The 17204-nt window shown below is 39.1% G+C and overlaps 1 protein-coding gene across 4 annotated transcripts in view; it reads left to right on the forward strand.

Annotated features, from left to right (window-relative positions):
* DGKH (diacylglycerol kinase eta) overlaps positions 1–17204 on the forward strand; it is a 268186-nt gene that overhangs the window by 164456 nt on the left and 86526 nt on the right. For 2 of the 4 annotated variants that reach the window (XM_019500513.2, XM_019500512.2), the window contains 3 exons: positions 7629–7733; positions 8056–8188; positions 16463–16569. In XM_019500513.2, the coding sequence (XP_019356058.1) occupies positions 7629–7733; positions 8056–8188; positions 16463–16569 (345 nt within the window). Of the gene's footprint in view, positions 1–7628; positions 7734–8055; positions 8189–16462; positions 16570–17204 lie in introns of those variants that run through there. The other 2 variants (XM_059724728.1, XM_019500514.2) reach the window with 2 other exon arrangements.

Raw genomic sequence — 17204 nt, forward strand, 5'->3', positions numbered from 1 at the left:
GTATGTCACTTTAAAGTTCCCTCTGCTCTTGTTTTAATTCTTTTTGGCAACCTTTCTGATATTTTTGATTAATTACATCTTGATTTAACAGTATACCAGCTCTGGTATCTTTCGAAAGAGCATAGAAGGGAAAGGAGTGTGGGAATTCTGCCTTGCTTTGGGGACTTTAAAGTCCTCAACTGCTGGTCTTGCAGCACTGACTGAAAGGCAGTTGTGTCTGCATGACTGCTAGGGGTGTGTGAAGTAGGCACTATTTGATTCAGATTCGGCCCGAATGGGGGGACAGTGATTTGATTCGCTGATTCAGATTACTGTCCCGATTTTGATTCAGCCGAATCTGAATCTGAAGACTCAATTCTGATTAGGAGGTACCTCAAGGTACGTAGAAAAAACATATAAAGCTGTGTCAATGGCCAAATTGTTGAATCTCTCCGAATTGAATCAGAGGCTTCTGATTTGATTTGGAGAGATTAATGGGTCTCCTGATTCAATTTGGATTTGGAGATTTGGCTGCTGAATTGGGTTGAATCTCTTCCGAATCGAATCAGCGATGAAAGCTTTGCACAGCCGTAAGGACTGCAACCCCTCTGGGTTCTTCCCTGAAAATATGCAGACGTTAAAAATAAATAAATAAAATGTAGCTGTACTTCAAACTCAGCACACTCCTGTGCTGAGCCCAGCGCATGCCCAGAAGAGGCAGCGTATTAGTTTGACGTGGCCCCGCAGCATCTATATAAATCAGGCACTTTAGTGGGGCTTTTTGGCACTTCTAATAGCTAATTAAATCAACTATTAGAAAAAAGGGTGAAAAAGCCCCTCTGAAGCACCTGATCTATACAGATGCTGTGGATCTGGGTCAAACTAATGTACTGCTGCTTCCAGTAAAGCGTGGTTTGTTTTTGTTTTTTTTTAATGTCTGTAAGCAGCCTATGTGTCCTGTAAGCACAGCTCTGTGTGAAGATAGAAAAGGGGATTCTTTTGGTCTTTGACTTTTTTTTTTTTTTTAAACAACTAGAACAAGTGTTAGCTCAGCCAGTACAAGCACTCTTTCTGTATCATTGCAGGTAGTAATACATAAGCTGTGACTATTCTATGGGGCTGTCATAGCATAGCCATATAATAAAAGGTCTTTAATGTTTTTAGTATCCTATATTATCCTTAATGATGTAGGAAAATAGATTTATCCACTAAAAGGTTTTTGAACTCATGGAAATCACTTGCTCTCCAAGGTAATTCATCAAAGTTGGTGGTAATCTTTCAAAATGAACCTAGGATTCCTGAGATCCTATTATAACCATTAGGAACCCTACTTCTCTGTTAAATATGCTAATCTTCCTGTACCTAGATGACTGTTAATCTTAAAATTTTGGAAAACTTTGCCTTTGGATGGAGAAATGATTAACTGTTTCTCTGTATTGCTTCCGGTGGTTGCTTTTGGTTTTCAGTAGTATGTTTCATGTATTTTTTCCTGAATTAATGTTCCCCAATGCAATGAAAGCCTGCCTGGAAATATTGGTGTGGCTAGCACAGGTGAGATCTAAATAATAATTTTTATTAGAGAAAATTGGGATTTTTTTAATAAAAATTGTTATCAGAACATACCTGTTTATCAGCACTGAAATTCTCATAGAAACTTTTGACAAGAAAGATGGAGTTTCTAGTCAAAACTTAAGCAGGATAATCAGCTGGGATGTGGGAGACCCACAAAGTAACCAGGTTCAAGATGTGTTTATAGTGACTATTTAATCAGTTATACGTAGGGGTCTACTTAACTTGCAGCAAGACAAAGCAATTTTCAGCACGAAGACCTGATTTTTGTGGGCATTTCCCAGCAGCCCTGCCCATCACTGCTGATTGCTGGAGAGGCCTGGGGAAGAGAGGGACAAGGAGACAGCTGCCATCTTGACTCCTGGCTGCCCTTTGTGTGGACCTGTCCCTTTGTGCTGATTGGCAAAGAGGCCCTGGGGGGGAGGAGGTTGGAGAGGGTTGCAGCCATCTTTTCCGATTCCTTTTGTGCTGCCATACCAGCACGTACCTTCCCCTCCTGGGCAGGCTGCAAGACTGGAGGCTCACACTGGGGAGCAAGCATTTTATTTTTATTAGTTTTTTTTGTTGTTGCTATTGATTTCATGGGGGAAAAAACCTGTGAAATCCACAAACCTGCAATTTAAGTAGACACCCACTTATACAAAGGTAAACAGGCCCAACAGGCAGGATTTGAGGGACTGCTGTTTCAGAATATCCAAATTAGCTGATAGAAAGGGCAATGGGATGTGAGAGACCTCAGTTCGAGTACCTGGTATGAATCTGGTGGAGCAGGAATTTCCTATAATTTTTTTAATTCAACTGTCTCAGGCCCTTTGACTAGTTTAAGGGAGGTATCTTCTTTTCATCCCCAATTTTTGTTTTGTTTTAAATCAAAGGCTCTTGGATCTCTTCTGATGGAGAAAGAGAATTTTTTTGAAATCTGTGTTCAGAGGGTGAAAAAAACATTTCCCACACAATTCTAATTATGGTCAGCCTTGCTGCATTGAATAACAAATGAATCCAAGAGTGACCATATAAAATGCCATTACTGTAATGCCTAACAGAAATTTAAAACTTTATAAAGCTCTTTTAAATATAGATATCATGTTCCAGGATGTTGAATGGTTTGCAATCACTGCTGTATCTCCTCATGAGATGTGAACAGCTTTACTTTCCTAATTATTATATGCATTATTTGTGCTTCCTGAATATGCTTTTCACTTTGTTTATGATGACTGATTATATCATTATTCAGGGGTGTAGGTTGTAGCCGTGTTGGTCTAAGGATATAGGCAGACAAAGGTTCCTTGGGTGAATCTGATATCTTTTATTAGTCCAACCCAAATAGTTGGAAAATAATATTAAGCAAGCTTTCGGGTTCAAAAACCATTTTCTGGAAATGTAATATATAACCATTACATTTTCTGGAAATGTAATATATCTTATCCAATGCACCAAATGCCCTGATGGAAAATACGTAGGAGAGACCAAACAACAACTGTACACCAGAATGAATGCACACCGGAAATCTATCAAAAACAGAAATACCCAGTTACCTGTGGGAGCACATTTCTCACAAGAAAACCACTCTCTCTCCAGTCTCTCAGTCCTGATCCTCAAAGGAAACTTACAAAACACTTCCCAGAGACGAGCCTATGAACTCCACTTCATCAACCTCCTGGATACTAAAAATCATGGACTAAATATAGATATTGGATTTATGACATGTTATAATATAGATATTGGATTTATGACACGTTATAACCTGCCTGACATCTGACTCTCCCGGTATCGCTCCACTTTCATCCCCCTTCTCTTCTCTTCTCTTCTCTTCTCTTCTCTTCTCTTCTCTTCTCTTCTCTTCTCTTCTCTTCTCTTCTCTTCTCTTCTCTTCTCTTCTCTTCTCTTCTCTTCTCTTCTCTTCTCTTCTCTTCTCTTCCCCCTCCCCCCCCACCCCCCACCCAGCCTGTCTCTCACCCATTGACTCCTCAATCTACATTTTCACTGACTACCTGTCTTGTATGCATACCAGCCCAGCCTCTGGCTTCTTTACTTTTCATTCCATCCAGGAAGAGCACATACCAACTGCTGAAACTTCCTTAGCCTGATGAAGGGTTTTTGAACCCGAAAGCTTGCTTAATATTATTTTCCAACTATTTGGGTTGGTCTAATAAAAGATATCAGATTCACCCAAGGAACCTTGTCTGCCTATATCGTTATTCAGAACTTTAGATAGACCAACTTTCCAAACTGTTGATGCTGTTCCCAATGGTGCTTTTGAACTATTGTGGTCAATCATAAGACAGGATGCATTGACACTATAAAACTTAGTTTTGGGTATAGTTACAGCAAGCAGGAGAAACACAGAGAAACATTCAGAGTTCTAGAAGACCACAAATGAGTCTGCCTTTCTATTTCAATATTGATAGTGTTAATTACATATTAAATAGTAGGTTTCACTGTGGGAGTGCATGAATATTCTAGGCAAGATTTTTATGTAGCTTCTAACAAGCATATAATGACATTATGCCATACATCACATTCAGCTAAAGGACAGTAGACCAGTTTCACAGGAGGATTTGACAGGATTGGAAAGGGCTCTATGGGGCGGGGGGGGGGGGGGGGGAAGCTTGGTGGGATATGGTGGGGCTCTCTCCCCATCTCCTAACCAAGGGCTATTTTTAGCCTCTCCAACCTTTCCCACCCCTAAAAAAACAAAACAAAACAAAACAAACCTCCCCCTATAGTGAACTCAATTCTGCCTGATCCCACCTGTCTCTCCCTCCACTCGGACTTACTTCCATTGAGGCCTGGCACTGGCAAACACTGTAAAAACTGGCACTGGGAGCAGTTTGTAGGATTGGGGGATTTGGTGGCCTTGTGGAGGGTGGGAGCTGGCTGGTCTGTGGGGAGCATGTTGTCTGTCTAGGAGCGAGGCCAAGGCGGGGTAAAAATAGCCCGGTACAAGGTAGAGGGTCTGAAAAGCACAGCCCTAGGGCTGGATCCAGCAGCTGGGCTTTCTCAGCCCCTGGGCGGTTCTGGGAATGTGTATCCAGGTCCCAGTCTAACTTAATGCCCCTCTGAAGTACAATTAAATAAGATTGGGTTGACTGTTTTTTAACTTATCTAACCTTCCTGGAATTTATGTACAGTTTGCACTTGGAGCGACCTAACTAGGGATCTAAGTGTAAGGTCTGCATGTGGGTGAACAAAGCTAGATTGGGTGGCCATTTTTAACAATCTAACCTCCCCAAATGTCTGTACATAACCTTAGCCTAAAGAATAGTAATTGGGGTAATTAACAGTAAGAAGGGGAGCTGTGTGTATGTGAGGACAGAACTTTCATAAGAATTAGCCAGGAATTAGAATAGTTGCTGCATGCAAGGAGATAAGGTTGGCTACTGATAAATGTGGGGTAATGTACTGAGGGAGAAGGGATGGATTAATTTTATGTACATAAGACTATTCTCAATTTAGGGTGACACCTTTTCTTAGTGAGAATCAGAACCCTGATTTAATTGCTTTTCTTGTGTTGCGGTTATTTTAATGTTGTTCTGATGTACATATGTTATATAATGTCAAGTTTTTTTGTTATATGTTGTGCCCCATTAAAATAACCAAACTGTTCCTTGAAGTTTGTTAGAGGTATGTAAAACAGAAAAAAATATAGGTAGATTAATCTTCGTAACCTTTCGTGCACTGTACATAAGCATATATACATGGCTCTTGAAACCTTACAGTTTATTTGAATAACTCGAATAATAATGTATCTAACATATGTACATAACCATCAGTTTATCTTAATGACTGTATTACAACCTATTGTTATGTGTAAGGGCAATATTAAATGCACCCTGGATTGCTATGCCTTTTTATACTCAGTAGTTACTTTTTCAGTCAAGAGTGTCTGTATGAATGATATAATCAAGGAGATTGGTATTCATATATATATGAATATATATAATCTTTAATTTATCTTGAAAATGTCAAGAATTTTTCAAGAACCTTCAGCATTAAGTGCAAGTGATGTGGATTACAGGCATTTCACAACTCCTGGCTCTTGCCCAGAATACAATAAATAACGTGGCACGAATTCACTAGAATGCTGTGACTAAGGCAGACTTTGTCCTTACTTTAGAATAAAACAGAAGGAATCCTTGTTTTGATGTCACACTTAATAGCAAGCAAGGTTCTCTGGGTAGATGTGATAACTTATATTTAGACCAACTAAATAGTTGGAAAAAAGTTCTTTGCAAGCTTTTGGGCACAAAATTTTTGTCAGGGCATGGGGAGACTGCTGGTGTTATGTCTCTCCTTATGCCTGACAAAGGGTGTTTGTGGTCGAAAGCTTACAAAGAACTTTTTTCAACTATTTAGTTCGTCTAAGAAAAAAATATCACATCTATCCAAAAAACCTTGGCTGCCTGTGTCCTTAGACCAACACAGCTACAACCAACAAACCTGGAACACTTGACAGCAGAAATTAAGGCTGGTAGAATCCTCACAAATAACAGCTACGAGTTCAGTGAAGCCTGGAGATTCTTGAAGAATGGTGCTTATATTAGAACCAGGGTTAAGTTACAGTCTAATGGCTTGTCTTCTTTATTTGATGATCGGTCCTAGAAAAAAATATTTTGAAGTAATAAAGCATTTATTTGGCTCATAGCTGATAAGAAAAGCACTGCTCTTTGCATTAAATGTTATTCAGGAAGAGTCATAGGCAGATGCTAATAAGCCTTCATATAAAAAATGAAAAGGTAAGCAAGACTGAATGAAACAGAAAACAGAGAGAGGTCCTTTAATTTCATGTGCAGCTTGTACATTTGGAAAAAAAAAAAAAAGCCAAAAGGTCTGTCCATGTGACTCCTACTGTGCAGTAGTTCGGTTAGGTTGCTTGTCAGATATATTAAAGTGCAGTTTGGTTTAATGAAGAAGTGCATAGCACAAACCAGCGGTAAAAGATACTTGGCAGGGACTGGGTGAGTAAAAACTTATGTAAATAATTTATTTATAATATCTGAATAACATGACAGGATAGAAGTTCTACAATGATAACATTGGTTATGGCAATTAACCATTTTTCTGTGGTTTTGGCTTCTATTTTACGTATGTAATTTGAAAGCATTGGCATTATGGATAATATAATATGTTCGTTATGAGTGAGGATTTTAGATTAAAAAAAAATGTTTTCTTACAAGGAAAAAATAACTTTTTTTTTTTTTTTTTTTTTGCATTTCTTTAAAATACCTTAATTGTTCTGAAAGTAACTGCAACATCTATTTTAGTGCAGTTCTCAAAATAATTTCAGTGGGAGTTAGTTTGTGGTGCCTTACTGTTATTTATAATTGTGTCTCCAGTACTTGGAGAAGAGGGGAAAACAGCCTTTTCTCTGCATCTCTAAGATTTAGCAATTTTCAGATTTCAAGCTAAATACAGCGTCAAGGATCTAAGTCCAGATCATTAAATGCGGCACGTCCTCAACCTGTTCCAAGAGTTGGACCACTGTAAGGGCATCATTACATAGGTTTTTTCTATTGTGTATGTGTTTTTATTCAGCTTGTCTTTATGGTTTTATATTAACTCATAAATCATGTCTTTATTTTTTATTACAACAATTATGCAAATATATCATCACCAGTGTGGGAGTGAGAAATGTGCAGAATGTTTTTGAATCTCAGGCTTTTGTTTATCAGCATGATTTGTCTTCGTCTATGGCAGTTATAGACTTTGCAGTTGTTATAATGTTGTTATGAAAAAGCTGAATTCTATTTAAAATAATAATTTCCAGAAAGACTTTTAGGAATTTCATAGCTTCCCATTTGAGATTTACAAATGCAGTATGTAAACAAAAATATGAAAAAGAAACATGAACAGTGTATTTAAAGCAATATACTAAAGTCTGACACAAATATTAGGCATTGAAAAAGGAAAGTTAATTTTTTGCATTTTAAAAGCAGTAGTAGTAATCGAGATTTTTATTAACATATACTTATGATGTATGTTTCACTTGCATGAGCGAGAAAAGAAATTGGTTTGTCTGATGTTGCATTCTATAATGATTTCCTCTACCAAAAACCATTAAAATAAGAAATCCTTTTCAGATAATCACTCCATTTAGGAGGCTCATATTGTGTGCTGAGAACAGAAAAGAAATGGAGGACTGGATCAGCTCTCTGAAGTCTGTGCAATCTAGAGAACATTATGAGGTAAGATAATATCCCTTTCAGTTCATCTTTATTTCATGATAAATATTAACAGATCAAGCTACAGTACACAGAAGCAAAGCAACAGAGCTTTTAAACCTTAAAAACCTTTAAATTAAAATACAGCTTTGTGTCAGACTATTTTACTGGTGTAATTTGTCACTGCTCTTTTTTGAGGTTTTGAGAAAGATAGCTAAAACTCCCCTTTGAAAATACTTCTCGTGCACTTTTAAATTTCCACAGTACGTGTGGAACTCCTAAGTACTTTCAGTTGCTGTAGCTTTGTTCTGTACTTGCAAATTTGTCTTAACTTCTCCTTTACTAGACCGCACAGTTTAATGTGGAACATTTCTCAGGGATGCATAACTGGTACGCCTGCTCCCATGCCCGACCTACCTTCTGTAATGTGTGCAGAGAGAGCCTCTCTGGAGTTACTTCTCATGGCCTATCTTGTGAAGGTAAAATCACTTTTTTCTTCTCTCTAATGTCATGTAAGCTAATGAAGAACTAATAGTCTAAACTAGGTAATTATGCTATAAATACTTTGGAATAAGAGGAATTCTACTTGCTACTGCAGAAAGGCATATTTTTCTTGGATAGAATGACTACTAACAGTGACACACATTATTTGAACTCTCTGTCTTATTTTAACTCCATTTCTGTATAAATGTTTCCTTCTGCTGTAAATACCATTTTTGAATGCCCAAGCATTCTCTCTCCAAGAGAAGACAGTACTTTGATTTGACTTAAAACTGAAGGAACAAAATATTATTTCCTCCGTATTGAGAATCAATATATTATTCCTTTTGGCACAAAAAAGCAGGGGCAGGGGGAAGCAAAATAAATATTAATAGTTTCCTACTGGCAAAAATCTGAAACTTCCCTTCTTGAATGGAATCATGACCAACCTCTTCCCTTCTAGTTTTTGTCTGATCACCAATTCTGTCATTTTCTTTCTGCTCATTGATATTGCAATATACAATGGGAACACAACATGTGCTTCTTCACTGATCCTTTGATGTGGTTGTAATGGGAGAGGAATTTCTCTACCTCTTTCTTATGTAATTTGATAATTTAAGAGCCAGTATCCAAAACAAACAAAAAAGATGATGCGTTTAAAAATGCAGCATTAAAACTGCACTGTATAAATTACCTTTTACAAGTAAATTTTATTTCCTAGAAGACAGAAGAAATAAGTGTTATACGTGACCTGATAGGATATGTAACATGTATGCTGAACCTTTGGTGGTGTTTTCTCACCAAGGAGAAAAGTAGATTATGTGAAGAGTAGATATGTAAATACTTACGTATATGAGGGGTTTGACATTTAATTAAAAACAAACTGACTACCCAGCAAACTGTTGTAGTTATATAAAAATATAATTAAATAAATGCAGTAAATAGTTATTACAAAAGACATCTATTCAGAACTTGATTTTAAGTTACCTGTTATCTAACTGTGTGAGCTTCTGTTACCTTTCTTTGATATAATAGTGTTGAGTGTGTGGGTATGCTTGTATACCAAAGAAACTGTGCTATGGAGCCTCCTGTTCAACGTGTTTGGTACCTGGAGGCATTTAGCTGCATATAACCAAGGAAGTAAAACCAATATGTATCCAGAAGTTAGATGTGAAATAGATGAGACAGACCTTGGCTGCTCTTAGGGGCGAATCCAGACGCATGTGGCAGTGCACTTGCACCGCCTTTCTGTTGCTGTCACCTGCTGATCTGCATGCAGCTGGAGCCCCAAAACTGCTCCTGCCTTTCTGCTCACCTCTGGGTGTGGCTCTGCAGAGTGCCATACTCAGCCAGGGACAGTGGAAGTGGTGTGTTGTTCCTCCTATAGCCTGCTCCCTGCCATGTCCTTTGCTGGCTGGGAACAGGCACTGGAAGGAGGAACTTATGTGCTGCCACAACTGTCCTCAGCTCATGCAAGCACAGGTGGATACCCAGATCCACTTTTCCCTGTGTTGCAGGGCTGTAGGGAGATGGGCTCAGCTGGGGGATAGCAGCAGTAATACACAGGCTTCTCCTTTTGGTACTTGCCCTTGACCTTGAGGGGACACTGGGTGAGGGGAGAGAGGAAGCAGGGAGCTAGCAAGGGCTGGGAGGAGATAACTGTGCACCCCGTTGCTTCTGGGACCCCATGAAGCTGCTCCCCACAGGGCAGGAGTGGCTTTGGTGTCCGTGCTCCCCCCCAGCCTGCTCAGTCAGGGACAGCACCAGCACTGTCAAACATGGGGGGTGACCCACTTCATGTGCCTGCTTCTGGCTCATCCTCAGTATCCCCTGCTAACCTGGGAGTTCCAGCCACACCCCTCTCCCTTCCCCACCATAGTCTGGGTGGGCAGAAATGTGTCTTCCCTTTACTAAATCCTAGCCTTTGCCCAGGGCTGCTGTTGTTCATTTCCCTCACTTTTCAGTCACTTAAATGGCAGCTTTTAAAGTAAAATTTTAGGAGACACCATTATCTTATGCTGAACCAACTTAAAATATATTGCATCTACTCTGTTCTCTTCATAAAGTAAATCAGGTAATAGTAGCTCCACTTAAAATAATTTTTTTAGCAACTGCTATTCTTTGTAAATGTGTGTCCCTTGTTGCTCTGAATCTGTTGTCCTCTAACAGAACAGTGCCTTGTTTTGCTTCTGAATGTTCATTTAATTTACTAGGGCTGGATGTCAAAATTTATGTGAAAGTAACTGTCAGGATTATGTTCTCTTCCCTAGTTGAAAACTAATTCTGCACTGCGTACTTAAATTGGGTGGTGGCATAAAACATCAGAGCAGCTTTGTTTGCAGTTGTAATGGATATTAGGACATGCCCACAATTTGGACTGGTTCATCAGTAGGTATTCAAATACCCTTGGCCTATTCTTAATTAATTTTTACAGGATTATCTTTCTTGACTGATAATTGAAATATATGTTTTCCTTGGTTTCATTGAAGTATTTTAAAAACGTCTTTAGAAAGCAGTATCTGAATTGGATGTTGATTTATTTATTTTTCTCCTTTTTATGAATAGATTGAATCTTTTTTTAATAGTGCAGTACTCCCACTTTGTCCCCATGTGTTATGTGCCCATTAAAGGCTGCAATCCCCTTTTAATTTATTTGGCTAACAACCTCATTTTGTTTGCTTGCTGCTTGTACTCTTGTACATCCTCTGCAAGTATTATGTGACTCAGTTCTTGTTGCTCCTGTTTATATTTCCACTATGTTGTTTCAACTACCTGTTTCTTAATATCATGTCAGTACTTTTCTGCACTATTTGCAACTTATATCAGAGCCTATGTCTTGATGCAGGTGTTGGAAGTTTTGTAGTGAAAGATAGATGAGAGGAGGCACAACAGTGGTCCTGCAGTTAAGCCAGATGAATGCTGCCCTGCATGTGCCAGAGTTCCTTTGAATTGCTGGGCAAGTTACTTAAACCCAAATTTCCATGGTGCCCATTAATTGCATGTTCCTGATTCCCTAGGTACTTTGTGGTCTGTTGTGTGTAAGTGCTGAATACACAAAATGGCAACTTGAGGTCAGCAAGATCTGATTGGTACTTGGAATATTCCGACTACTGCATAATACTAAGTGTTCTGATACTTGCCTGTGCCTTGGCTGTGTATGTCCTGGGGAGCATGGAGCTGAGTACATGCTGTTCACCTGAGCCTGCTGACGTGCTTTAGAGTTAGAAGTTCACTTGTGAGACTTTTCCAGGTTCATTCCCAGCACCTGCTCTCTGGTTCTTTGTCTCTGAGAACTAGTGCTTGGAGGATGAGCCTAGAACCAGCTTAATTGGTAAACTTCAGCTTTGGAGTGTATCAGCAGGCCCTGTTGGATGGGGCCCTATCCTCCCTGAGACCCACTGTCATCACTGTATATACAAACCTTGAAAGATCAGGTCCAAGTTGGCCTCAGTTTAGGGGCCTAAATTTTCACAGATGTGTTTACCTCAAGTTTGTCTCATCCCAGTTTTATAGAGGGGGGGTGGGGAGAGATGGTACAGAGGGAAGGTATATCCTCATTTCATAGGGGCATTGTGAAAATAACTTCATTAAAGTTTGTGAAGCACTCAGAAAATGCAATGATGAGTCCCATAGAACAGCTCCCAGGAAGAAATGAATAATTTAGAGAAAAGTTTGAATGGTATCCATTATATAAGGCATGTGGAGCCATACACTGACAGTGCAGATAAAACGAAACAGAATAGACTTTCATTAGTTGAGACCTGTCCATCTGAACAGTGAACGAGGCAGGGCATCTGTGGGGAAAAAAATATTATCCTATAACTAGACACTATATCATAAAAAACATATATTAGGGGGACAAATGAGAGTCTTACAGATTACCTTAATTTTGGCAATTTCAATTTATAGATTGCCAAGTCAATCATCACAATCTTTCAGATAGTTTTTTTTAATGTGTGTAATGTAATATGTTATTTGTTATAGCTAACTGTATTTGCATGCCAGTGAAGAAACCAACAAGGGGCCACCGAATTTTGTCCTAAACAGGATTACCTGGCAGTTGGAGAGCATTTGGATTTTTTTTGTTTTCTTGTCAGTGTCTGGATCTGTTCTCAGTGTGGTTTTGTAAACCTTGTGTGTATTTGTATTCTTGGAAACAAAATACTAAGTTTCACAGAATCCTACAAGACAACTGTTTGTTTCTTGACAAGTTAAACAATGGGTGATAATATAGTGATCTTCTTGTCAGTTTCCAAACTTCAGCTTTAGCTTTTGAAGTCAGGAAAAACTGTACGAATAAGCAGCTGTTCTTTGAAAACCACCAAAAAAGAAAACTAATAAAAAGATAGGTGCTAGAGTGAGGCTTTCTAGAATATGCACTTTTTTTTTTTCAATGCAGTTTAATTAATAAATAAATCAGGAGAATGAAATGCCTTTGAGGCAGAACCACTTTACAACAAAGAATTTGTTTTCAATGCAAGAGGTCTTATGACAGTTGCATTGACTTTATGGTGCCTAATAATTGGGGTAGATTTAATTGTGCTTGGCAGCAGATGTTGGTGCAGCTGTAACAACTTCTGACTAATTTAAATGATCTGCTTGATTGGCTCTTGTACTTTAATAAGAGCAGTTTAAAAAATTACACTTTTAAAAAGATCCTGTATTCTTAAGATTAAGCTGTTTTCTAACTGGCAAATTTCTCTCTCAGCTTTTCTTATAAGCAGATTGTCAGTTGATATTCAAGAATATATCTGGATGCTACAGATGGTGTTTGGTAGCATAATTATTTATTGATCATCTCTAATATCATTTTAGATCAAAGAGATTAATGTGTTATATTTGCTATATTCTGTGGTAGTTAAGATGTGTGTTCTGGTTTTAAACCTGATCTTCAAATAGCAAGATTAATAAAAGGGCCAGTATAAATTGCTTTGGAAAATAATTTCAAAATCCTGTGTTTGGAAAAGCTGGACATTTGCCATCAATGTCCCCATTATGAATTTGTTCTGTGCTAGTTTTGTTTACCAGAAATAAGCAGAGTGAGAAACATATGGCTGGAATCACTGCCAGGTGCTGGATGGGTTTGCAGTTAGGGCTGCTTGTGGACAGCCATATAATAGACAAGTGGCTGTGTGGTTACAGAACACGTGGGGATTATTGCATGTCGGGCACTTACCAGGGGGCTGGACATGGATGAATACATACTACATTTCATTTGGGGCTGGGTCTTAATTTGTGAGTTAAAATTAGTAGCTATAGACCAAGCTTATCAGGCCAGACAGACTGGCTAGAGGTTGGACCCAGGAGTTAGGATGGTAACTTCTGCACTGAATTGTTATGGAGAAAGGACACACAATGCTCTCCTGTGCTCCTGTTTTCTCTAATTCTTCATCATTTTTGTTTTTTTGTAATGCCTGTTGCTACAGCATTTAAATTCTTACCAGATGAAGATCACTATTGCATGGCAAGATCCACTAGTGGACTACATGGGAGTTCCTTTCCCTTCTGTTGTTGTTGTTAGCAGTCCTCTTTGGGTTATATACATCAACACAGTCTTTAAACAGATCATTCCAGTTGTAGCTATGCTTTCTCAAGGAGAATGGAGGGTCTTGCAAGATGGCCTAAAGATTACCATATTAAGGATTTATCTAATCCCATCTGGAGTTTCATTCTACAGCTGAACTCCTTCTACCTCTCTTTTCTTGTCCCTGTTGTTTTTTATATATTGCATTGTTTCAGAGCAGCACAGTAGGACTGTGTGAAGCTTTGGTTGCTGATTTGATTTGGAGGAGATTCGGCCTGATTCAGCAGCCAAATCTCCAGATCAAATCAGGAGACCCATTAATCTCTCCAAATTGAATCAGAAGCTTCCGATTCAATTCGATTCAGAGAGATTTGATGATTCTGACATGGACATAGCTTTAAATATGAATGCTGAGATGGTGGGGTGGATGGAGCATCCCATGGAAGTGCAGGGTGTGGGGGGCGGTCCCCAGCGTGCTCAGCGATGGACCTGGAAGTGGACCAGAAGCACTTCTGGTCCACTTCCAGGTCTGCCGTGGAGCGCACGGGGGACCTTCTCCCCTGGCTTGGTGACTGGTGCTTCCTGGGTCTGTGGAGGCACCTGGGATCCCCCACAGCAGATTGCCGAGCTGGGAGGGCATGGGGGGGGGCCCACATGCTGGGTAGCGGACCAGAAGTACTGCCAGTCCACTTCTGGGTCCACTGCCGAGCACGCGGGGGGGCCCCCATGCTCCTGTGGGACGCTCCATCCACCCCACCATCTCAGCATTCATGAGCCATGCAAGGTATGTAGAAAAAGCACATAAAGCTGTGTCTGGCCGAATTGCCAATTCTCTGAATCAGAATCGAATCTTCAGATTCAGCTGAATCAAATCAGGACAGTGATTCGAATCAACGAATCAAATCACTGTCTTCTAAATCAGCCTGCTTTGCACACCCCTACAGCACAGCTATCCTAGTTGGTCATGGGTGAAGATGCAGTCTGCAATGTAACTTAGTTTTGAGATGTTGGTGGCTTTGTAGATCATAGCTGAACCCCTTATATAGCAATAGAAACGAATAGGGAGCTAACAGGAGGGTCAGAGCCTAATGAGGTACCCTCATAACAGCATGTCCACTGGAGGAGTGGGGGTGCTGCATTCTTCATAAACTGATTTGAATTTATTTCACTGTTGGGGGCTGCCTAGGTAAAGTTACCCTCTTCTTGGGCTACATGGGACTTTTGCACTGCCTAATTTCAGATGGATGATACTGCCATGTAGATGTATCCACTGAGTACTGTCCTGCCTGCTCTTTTTCTGATAGCCTCATATCATGGTGTATATAAACCAGATTTTCAAAAGAGTTTAGCATGGTTTTCTCAGGGCATGAGCAAACTCAGAGGTTGTTTACTGTTCATTTTCTAAAATAAATAATATGGTAATAGGCCAATGGTTTTAAAAGCATAAATAAACGTTTGGTTCAGGGCACCTTTTATGCCAGGTCTTAACACTTTTAGTGTTGGATGAGTTATGGACCAAAGTTATCATTTTCCACCTTAAGACTTCTTTAAAAAAAGACTACTGAGCTTGCCTGCACTCTGTTGGATAGTTCTTGTACATCATTATATAATGCAAACATAATTATATAATGCACTATATGCGGAATGATCTCATACATTTCCATTAACATATAAAGACTTGACTTCAGTTGTACCCATCAGTTGGATTGGTACAATACGATTTCATTATATGGTTGTGCTAATAAAGTCAAACAAAAATAATTTAGACTCGTATTTATCCACGTGCACTAGGCACACAGATCCCTTGTTAAGGTTTGTTATGAACTTCATATATAATCCAGTACAGAAAGGTAGGGTCATCCTTATCTAGGTAGCCTATCAGAACTAACCTCCAATTTAATGAATAGATACCATCTCTTCCCAATTCTCTGCTTACTCAAAGTTTGAGGAAACAGGTTTAGCAGTGTTTCCCAAAGGGGTCCCATGGCCAAAGAAGAGAAGAGAGCTCTAGAAGAAAGCCCTTTCTGTCTGAGCATCACATCTTGCCTGAGTAAGATGGTGTCCCAGGTGGGCAGGACCCAAAGCATTTGTTTGTTTTTATTGATCAAAACAATACCTAGAATTTTACCTGGAAATTGATACTGGTAAATCTCGAAGGACTGACAAAATGTGCTTCCTTCATAAACATATATAAGTGATTGAAAGTGTGCATCCTGCAGCTGCTAGAAGTTTAAAAAATGCTCTACCAGTATATTCTTAAACAGAGTATTAGCCCGCTTTGCACACCCCTACTGTAGTCAGGGTTGTATTAAGTTATTGACCAAACGGCTTATATGATGTCCTTTTTATAATGTCAGTGGGAGATGGTTAAAAAACCTTCTTTATAGATATATATATATTTAAAAGTCAATGAGATGACTAAAATGAGTAAAATGTGTATATTAATAACTGACAAGAGCAAGGAAACTTTAAAGTTGCCATTTTGTCCTTGAATGCCTATTGATAGAGTATTTCAGGGAATACAGTACAGTGAATAACCTTTCAACCTGCATGCAGCAGTATTAAATCTCAAGACATAGTTCAGTGAGTTTGAGATGAAATAAGAGCTTGAATTCTGCTTTTTCTGTATTTTAATTGTTTGTATTATGTACTCAGTGGCTTTACAGAGTATCTGCAAGGACTGCTATAATAAACTGTAACTGATGTAATACAGAGATTTATATAAAGTACATTTATGTCTGTCTTTTAGTGTGCAAATTTAAAGCACATAAAAGGTGTGCAGTCAGGGCAACAAATAACTGCAAGTGGACTACGTTAGCCTCCATTGGGAAGGATATCATTGAGGATGAAGATGGTGTAAGTAATATTCAGCATTACACTACTTCCCAACAGTTAATGGTTTCTTCTTTTGGGTGGGGGAGGAGGGATATGCTCAGTCTGGAAAAGCTGTTGTGATTCTTTAAAGCTAAAGGCTGTTTAGTCACTGTGTTATAAAAGCTTAGCATAGTATCTGTAGCAAGAGAAATACTGCTCCCTTAGGAGACATGTTTAGCATCTGTGTACTCCTATAGATAGCTTGGGGGGATACTCAGGCCTTGAGACTGGCTCAGGGAATCTCTATCCCTCTTATACCAAACTCTGTCATTTTCATTGGGAAGCTGTTATCGCCTCCTGCTTTGCTTTCTTGTAACTGACAACAGATCCCTCAATGCCTATTCGGAACTTATTGATCTACATATAACAGATTTATTGATATGTGTAAGTATTAACATTAGAAAATGAAAAAGCAAAACTTTTCAAAGTCTCATCCAGATAGAAGTATTAATATTATAGACACAGCTGTGCCTGCACTATTGGCATGGATTAATTATCCAGAAGGTTAGCATTAGAATTGGGGTGGGGGAAAAAAGACAATTTCATAGTTGTTTCTTAACTTTTGTCCAGAAAAATACATACCAAGATGTAGCAGAAAGAGTAAAGGGTTCAAAACT

This window comes from Alligator mississippiensis, chromosome 1 (assembly GCF_030867095.1).
Source record: "Alligator mississippiensis isolate rAllMis1 chromosome 1, rAllMis1, whole genome shotgun sequence".
NCBI classification, from domain to species: Eukaryota; Metazoa; Chordata; order Crocodylia; family Alligatoridae; genus Alligator; species Alligator mississippiensis.